This window comes from Aptenodytes forsteri, unplaced genomic scaffold, assembly GCF_000699145.1.
Source record: "Aptenodytes forsteri isolate BGI_AS27 unplaced genomic scaffold, ASM69914v1 Scaffold238, whole genome shotgun sequence".
Classification (NCBI taxonomy): Eukaryota; Metazoa; Chordata; class Aves; order Sphenisciformes; family Spheniscidae; genus Aptenodytes; species Aptenodytes forsteri.
This window is the reverse complement of record NW_008794584.1, coordinates 475,231-483,718: the sequence shown is the minus strand read 5'-3', so window position 1 is coordinate 483,718 and position 8,488 is coordinate 475,231. Positions and strand designations below refer to the sequence as shown.

At 45.0% G+C, this 8,488-nt stretch overlaps 1 protein-coding gene across 1 annotated transcript in view; it reads left to right on the top strand.

Annotated features, from left to right (window-relative positions):
* Positions 1-8,488, top strand: part of ABHD12 (abhydrolase domain containing 12) — a 53,337-nt gene that overhangs the window by 37,355 nt on the left and 7,494 nt on the right. Inside the window, exon 6 of the mRNA XM_009272623.1 lies at positions 7,843-7,888. Within this exon, the coding sequence (XP_009270898.1) occupies positions 7,843-7,888 (46 nt within the window). The remainder of the gene's footprint in view (positions 1-7,842; positions 7,889-8,488) is intronic.

Below are 8,488 nucleotides of genomic sequence, written 5' to 3'. Positions count from 1 at the left end.
CATCCCCCTAATCCTCACCCAGAGGCTCTCAACCACATCATCACTAACTGTAAGGGTTGTACAATCAAACCTCTCCCTTACATATTGTGTGACATCTCCACCTTGCCTGCCCTGCCTGTCCCTCCTGAACAGCCTGTAGCCCTCCACCCCAGCACTCCAGTCGTGGGACTCATTCCACCAAGTCTCACTGATACCAATGATATCATAGTTCTGGGAACTAACCAACGCTTCCAGTTCATCCTGTTTGTTTCTCATATGTGTGCGTTGGTGTACAAGCATTTCAGATACGCTCCTGAGCCCTCCATGCTTCCAGGAGCAGTGTAAATGTTCCCACTAGCATTGCCACCCTCAGGCGATGCCATGCCAACTCTTGGCTTACCTACTGCAATCATGTTGGTATCCCCTTCCCCCATCAATTCTAGTTTAAAGCTCTCTCGATCAGTCCCACCAGCTTACACCCAAAGACGCGTTTTCCCCATCGGGACAGGTGGGATCCCATCAGGTCCCAGCATACCTTGTGTTTTGAAGGCTCTTCCATGGTTTAAAAGCCCAAAGTTTTAGCGGAGGTACCAGTCGTGGAGCTGGGTATTGATATCCTGGGCTCACCTGTTTCTTCCAAAGTCTCCCCCCATTCCTGGGAGGACTGAGGAAAACACTACCTGTGCTGCTGATTTTTTTTTTAGCATTCTGAAACCTCTTTTGATTGACCTCAGACTTTTTGTTGCGACGTTAGTGAAAGAGCAGGAATGGATAGTAGTCTGAAGGTTGTACTAAGCTCTTCACTCTTGTGGTGATGTCCCTAATTTGGGCCTCAGGGAGGCAGCAAAATTCCCTGAAAAGAGGGTCCTGTCTGCAAACGGGTGCTTCCATTCTGCACGGGAGGGAATCGCCAATGACCATAACTCGCCGTTGTTTTTTCTCGTCACTGGTCTTAATGCAGGTTTTGTTGTGAGGATTCCATACACAATGCCATACATCACCAACTGCTGGGAAAATATATGTGGAATGAGGCCAGCTCAGATTCCTCGCACTCTTCAAACTTTTGAAGCTGACATTTGTTCTTTTAAATGCCAAAATGTTGGGCCGAGCCAGTATAAACCTCCCCGTTGGCCCATTAGTTGGCTGGGGTGACAAAGCTAGTGCTTGCCTATTCACAGAACAATTTGTTGCAATAAAACATTTTCAAGGTTGCCAGTGCAGGGGTTACTTTATCACTTGTCAGGCAGGCAGGTTCAGCCTGGGTTTCCCCCTTTCCCGTGGCACGATGCATTTGTATGAGTGGTGCCATCTCAAGTGCTGAAGATTTTGTACAAAACTCAGTGAATTTCACAGACGTAGCACCGTGGTGTGTTACCTGAGGACAGGCAACTTCAGCTGCTTTGGGTCTTTTGCCTGATGACTTTTGTGGTCATTTATTTTATTAAACTCTCTCTTGGCTGAAATTCTCACACGCTATTTCTTGGTCTCGTATCACATGTTTCTAAAAGAGCCATAATTATTTTTGCTGGCTCATTTCAGAGGGGTCTGAGTCTGTGTTTTTCCTGTGGATTTAGCTATTGTTCCCTTCTCTTTATAATTTGTGTCAGGGTGTTGGCACTCATAAAGCTTTATTGCAATGCAGCTCCTTAGGCAAGATCCCCTGCCGCAAAGTCTTTTTAATTCAGATCACTTAGAAAATGCTGTTTGGCAACCCCAAGGAGGCAGGTGATATTTCTTTTCCTTTAAGAAAAAAGGATGAGCTAAGTTGCAGAAAGTTGGTTGAGAAGACTGTCGTGTAAGGTGATCTATTTGGTCATTTTTCTGGGAATCAGCCTATGCTGCAATGCATTTTGTGCTGGCCAACACAGGCAGAGGGGTTATTTTGGATTTTGACTGAGCAAGAGTAGCAGTGCTTCAGAATACTCAAAGACTCTGCGTGCCTCTGTGTGTTTCTGTGTGTGTTAATATATGGAGAACACAGTTTACCAAAACCCAAGGTTTCTGTGCCTGGGTCTGGTATTCTTTTGCTTCTGAGAACATAGACAAGTTGCTTAGTTTGCCTTTTTCAGTCAGTTACTCACATGTGAACACACACATGGGCTTACCAGAACCACGCCAGAAACTCTAGGTTCGTGCTTATTCCAGCAGAATGAAACAGGCTGGATTGCTGTCCTTTTTGCTGGTGCTGCTAGTAGGCTGGAAGCAGCAGGGGAAACCCTCTAGAAGAGGTTTAGAAGGGAAATAATAGCTGTAAGAGGTCTCTGTCCTTTCTTTCCGAGTGATTGATTCACGTGAGCAGCTTTTCTCAGCAGCAGCACTGAAAATTGAGGCTGTCACTGCTGCACAGTCTGTGAGCAGCAGGTGTCCGAAATCGTTCTTGCCCGAGTTGATGTATGTTTGAAGACAGTAACCAGAAGCAGGAGCCATGAGAAAGCCAGAAGGAGGGGCAGCGGTGGAGCAGTAACCAGATACAAACTCACTTTGAGGGGCATGCTTTCCTCTAGTCTGGACAGTTATTCTTTGCTCGAGACTGGTTTCCAGGTATCACAGTTACCAGTGTATTCAGGGTCACTGTGTTATTCACATTATTCAAATTATTCGTACTTGAATAATGCAACTCAAAACCTTTTAAAACTGACAAGAATCCTGTTCTCTTAGCTACCTTGACTGTCAATGACAGACTACTGCAAGCTCCTTCTGCAATTCATACTTGTACGTTGAGGCTTCGGCAGTGAAGCTTTTAGTTGTTATTACACGGATGTGCTGGGATAGTGGAGAGCTGATGCAGAGGTTTTTTTGCCCGCTGCATGAGGTTATCCAACTTTATAGCAGCACATGAAACAATACAGTATTGTTATAGGGGTGTAAGTAATTACTATAAATAAAGCTTTTGGCATTGTTACACTAAACATCCTGTTAAGGGTCAAAGGAAATGCCTGTTATCTGCAAAGCCAATTGAAATCTTACCAGCTTCAGCTGAGACTTTTTCTGAACTAATTCAAAGGGGAAAAACAAGAAAAAGTACTCTTAAAAAAAGACTAAACCAGAAGAGGCTGTTAGTGCAGGGCATGGGATTGGGATGCTCCCAGGGTTGTTGGCTTCAGGCAGGGATGTTACAGCTCGTCATCAGCTATCTGTGTCCTTCACCAGGAGGAGCTAGATGTTGATGGTTGAGGTTCTTCCTTCTCTTGTGTATCCACGGTGATAGGCTGTGCTTCGGCCTTGCTTTGCATGTCTGCTTTCCTCTTGGAAAGTGGGTGTTTGGGTGCTGCAGCTGCCCAGTGCCAGGGTAGGAAGGAAGGTGCATGGGCAGCAGAGGCATGCTCTAAAGTAGAGGGTGCTATTAGTGTGGGGCCCTGCATCGTGAAGCCTGAGGTGGGCACCTTACTGCTCTGGCAGCTGCAATGGTGGTAGTGACAGTTTCTGCTGCTTTTTTCTGCTTGTTCCTGTTCCTCCTCAGCCTCATCTCTTCTTTTCCCTGGAAGAGAAAGGCACCTCTGAAGTGTAAGAGCGGGGCAATGCCCATGGTTGGGGTTTGGCAGGTCCTTGGAGGAATGAGCCCCTGCAAGTGGTTCACGTGTATCTTGGCTTTAAGTTGAATGGGTGCAGGAGTGGGAGGCTCCATTGACTTCTTCCTTTGTTAAAGGCATGCGATGACCATCATCTTTATCCCAGCTCTTTGTCCCTGCTCTCTGCTAGGGAGAGGAGAACTGGGCACACCGGCTTGTGCCATGCTGGGCTGTGAGGAGGCAGGTCTTGGTGGTCGGGGTCCTGATCGTGGCCTGCCTAGGTTTAGGTGAGCATGGATATTGCATGCATTGGTTGCAGCATCTCCTGCTCTCTGCCAGGTGTATTTGCTTTGTGTAGCCCTGCAGCTCCTGGCTCCCAGTGGCAAGAGGAGAATTTGGCTGGGGGTGCATCACACCATTCCTGTCCCTCTTCAGGAGACTCCACGCTCTTTCCAGGCATGGCCGCTGTCTCAGGTGCTTCCTTGCTGCTTTTGGCTGTGCTGAATGGCAGGATTTGGGTGTAGGGCTGTGCTTGGGGGTTCAGACTTGGATTGAGGTTAAGGAAAGCTGGAGGCCACTCTGTGGTGGTCTTTGACAGGTATGAGGTGCAGGTGGTGGCTGGTGCAGGTTAGACCGATGGTCTGAGGAGGTAAATGCAGGGGGAGGACCAGGTGCTGAAGGGCTGTTTGCAGGAAGACAAACAGAGGGGGAGAAGGTGAATATTCAGGTGGAAGAAGGCAGAGCTGCCATGGGGCAAACAGCGATGCTCTCCTGCTGCAGGGGCTGAGCTCCCAGAGTGAGGTGGGTACCAGCCTGAACAGCACAGGTGAAAAGTATACATGAGTATAAACATAAAAGAAATCTAGGATGGAGGTCAAAAAGAAAAAAATGTTTGAATTGAGAACATTATCAGTTAATTATTTATCAATAATTAAGCAGATAGAAGTTGAAGGAATAGTTGAATAATAAAGTCTCTAGTGGAACTGGGATACAGTAGGCTTTGAAAATGAAACATTAGTCCTGTGTGCATGATTGCAACGGATGTGTTAAACTCAGCATCTTTTTTAAGAAGAAATAGAGGATGGTAAAAATCTGTTTTTAAATGTAACAGCTGCTAATTAAAAGTGCATCTATTTGTTATTGAGAAGAGATGCCGCCAATGCAGCCAACACATAACAAACATGTATAGAAGACAGGTAAACTGTCAACAGGTTAAATTATTTTTAGCGGCCTGGAAAAGGCTAGATTGTATGTAATATCTTACCAGTAAAATCACATTGTAAAGCTGAAAACCAAACTTGTGTTCTGCATGTCCAGTCAGGGGGTCCAATATGTAAGTGAACGTATAAAAAATGGTGTATAGTGATTCTGATGGAAACAGCTGTCTTGCAGCACCTAATTTGTTAATTAATATTTCACCTGATTATTCTGCTATTGTTATGTAGGTTGCAGTGGTATTCTGTACTGTGGTGTTGTATATACATAACCACATCTCTCTGTGATGTTGGCATAGTTATTTGCAAGAGGATGTTGAAGAAACAGTAATTTCTGAGTGTGGATCCCAGAGTGGAACAACTGCGTATTTAATACCTCTGCTGTAAAGGGCCTTTGCCCTGGAAGTGCACACAGTACGGACCTTGTCACCTCCAAGGGAACCCCTTTGAAGGATTTAGTGCCAAAGAAAGAGAAACAGGAATTGCCTGAAGAGATCTGAATAGCAAAAAGCAAAGGACCTTTGAGTGACTTGGAAGCTGTTGCAGTTGCATCTGCTAATATAAATTCCAAATAACTGTTAGTGGGAAAATGGCATTAAAAGAGCGGTAGTGGAGTAGTGCCAAGAAATAACACAACCAAGTGCAGCAAGGGTGAGCATGATGTAACGTGTTAGTCTCAGGGGGGTGCCAGCAAGCAGCAGGGCAGACTGTTTGATACATATGTGAAGTTACTGGCTTTCCGTCTTCAGACGACCATTTAGATCCTAGCGGGACAATGGAAACGCTATCTCCATTTCCAATCAGGCGCCAGTTGTCTGGGTAAGCTCCAGTTGTACTTGTATGCATACTGTGTGCCCTGAAATTGTTGTAAATTGTCTAGTTGTTTATAACTCTACCCGATATCTGTGTAACCTGTTAAGGTTAAAATTGTACTATCCCTTTAGAAGTAGCGCTCAGCTTGCAGGTATCATTCCGGTTGTATGCTGCAATAGTCCCAGTACCGCTAGGTGTGTTATTTAAAAATTTGCAACGAATGCTAACCTAACTGTTAATGCTGGAAGTCCAGCTTGTGGTGCAACGAGCCCTGAAGGTCGTGAATGTTGCACACCAAGCAGATACCTGATCTGCCACAGTGCTGCAGAGTCTAAACCACTGAGCACTGCTCCTGCCTGCAGTCCCTCTGAAAACGGTGATCTACCGCTACAGGAGTTTCGAACTTGGCTTTGCATCCTGTAGTTGTCGTCTTAATAGCAGTTGTATTCGTTGTGCAAGCTGCATTGGCTATGAAATCAAACACTCAGCAAATGAGTAATGGCAACACATTACAATGAAGAGCTACACGCTGCCCTCAGACCTGTGCAGGCTATCATGAGGCAAGCTGAAAGGGTAAACACCTCCGAGAAAATCCATTGCTTGGTCCTGCTGAGAAGCCTTGAGCCACAGGGGGGTTTCCAATATCCTTGCTGGACTTGTGAGTGATAGCCTGCAGATAGCGGACTGTCAAAAAGGGAAATTGCAGCCTTGTAACCCAGTGCATCTAGTATCGCCACTGCTAGTAACATGGCTGAGGCTTGTAAGGCTTCTTCTGACCTTGTTTTGGAGCTCCCTGGAGCACTGTTTTGAGCTTGTTTTGCCATAAAAGCAATTGTCTAACAACCAGGTGGCCACTGGCTAGCTGGTTTTACTTTTGCTGAGCTTTGTATAATTACATGGCATAGCCATAACTGTAGTACAAATAATAACAATTCTCATACAGATAGCATTACAGAGAAAATCACTGTAATGTTTTTATGTACAAGTTACAGATACAGTTATTCTGTGTCAAATGAAACACTGATGACACCCAGCATAGTGATACAGTGTAGAGGAGTACAGGGCTGGTATGACAGCAGAGACCTTGGAGATGGGGACACAAGGGGCATTGCAGAGGAGCGCAGGTATGAGCGTGCGTGGAACAGGGGACAGGCTGACCCTGGAGACTCCTGGGCTGTGCACAACCTGCTAGTGGCCAGCTAAAGAGATGCAGACCTGGGAGCTGGGCAAAAATGGGTTTAAAGGTAAGAAAGAGAACATGTCCAATGTATGTTGAACACGCCCCATAAAGTAATTTGGGATGTAACGTGGAATCGCAGACCAATGAAGAGAAAGAAACATCCAGTGCACGTCCAAAATGTATGAAAATTAGCCCCGGGTGGATCCTAGAGGGAAGTGGGAGAAACCGTCACCATCATAGTCCTCCCAGCAAAGGAGTTGAATTGCCAACTTACCTGAACACCTCTCCTTTCTATGTTGTCCTCTTTTTCTCTTTTTTCTGTACTAATGAGATCTGAACTAGTAACAGTAATTGTTCAGGCTGTAAAGACTTCAGTTACACTAGAAATAAAGTGTTGGTTTTACAGGTGAGGTGATTTCCTTTTGTCCATTAGAAGGTTTAGAGTATAGTGTAATACTTTGCTTTTTTAAATCATGTATCATACATAGACCATGAGAGCAACAACATTTTAACCTTTTTGTGACTTTTTGTTGATTTTTATCTACCATGGAGCTGTTAGGTTCATACCGAGCAATGGTAGCTTGGAATGCTAGCATTGTTTTTTCCAAGGCACGTTTTCCAAGCAAGTTGATCTAACATTGGGTATTTTTACTTGCTTTTAACAGATTTTGTTAGGATTACCATTGGCTGTAACATAAAACTTTGTGATAAAGCAATTGCATGTTTTGGATGTATACATTTAAGCCTTCTGAAACCTGAGACGGGCTCCTATATGCTAACATTTATGCCAACTTGAATAATATAAATGAGGCAGTTGTACTCTTTCTCTGGAAAACCTGAAAGTGTTTGTAGGGGAAACAGTCATAGGATATTTGTGGATCTTAAGGGCAAAGCTGTGAAAGGGAGAGTCAACATCTAAGATAGCCTGATATGAGGTCCAGGAAACAAATGGAGTAAAAGCAGCGGGCTGAGATGATTAGTGTTTGAAAGGCTCTGTGCCTGCTACGCCAAAAAGCTGTAAGTTGTTGCTTTACCATGTCAGGCTGATAATGTTATAAATTAGATCCCTGCACCGTGGCCTGAGGCAAGAGCACGGCTGCTGTGCAAGTCTCTGTGATGGGTTTCTGCATGTTTCTCTCCCCTCCAGGTTCTCAGCTCCCTTGGGTACCACGTGGTCACATTTGATTATCGAGGTATGTGGGCTTCTTTTATTATGAAACACTTTTAGCTGTCTCTTTCTGTAGAAGCAACAAAGAAGTTGCTCTTTTTTTTGGATCTCAGGGGAGCTGTTGTTTTATAAATGCTTGCTGCCAGCTAATTAGCCACTGCCAGCTAATTAGTCGTAGTTATTGCTTCTTTTTCTCCTCGTGGGTATCCAAAGAACTTCCAGAAATTTCTTTCCAGTGCCTTCCTGTGTAGCACTGCTTCCTGATGTCTAGCTCGGTGGACTCTGGCTCCTACCTGTCCTCATGCACAGGGCTCATTGATTTGGGAGCTAAGGAGCAGAGGGTGACCCAGGCACATATGCTGTCACAGCATCCAGTTAAGGCATCCTCCAGGTGCACATCTGGAAACTAGTAAGCTTGCCTAGATGTAGTCTTTTGGATATGATCTAATTGACTTTCCTGAGGTCACACAGGGAACTGAACTTGCACTTCTTTTTAAAAGCTGATAGGTGAGATAAGACATAGAGTAAATGATTTGCGAACAATTGGTAACGTTCTCGGCAGAAGCCATGACCATTTTGCAACTTTGTGCCACCAGCAGTCAAGCATCTGCTGCTCTTTTTTTTT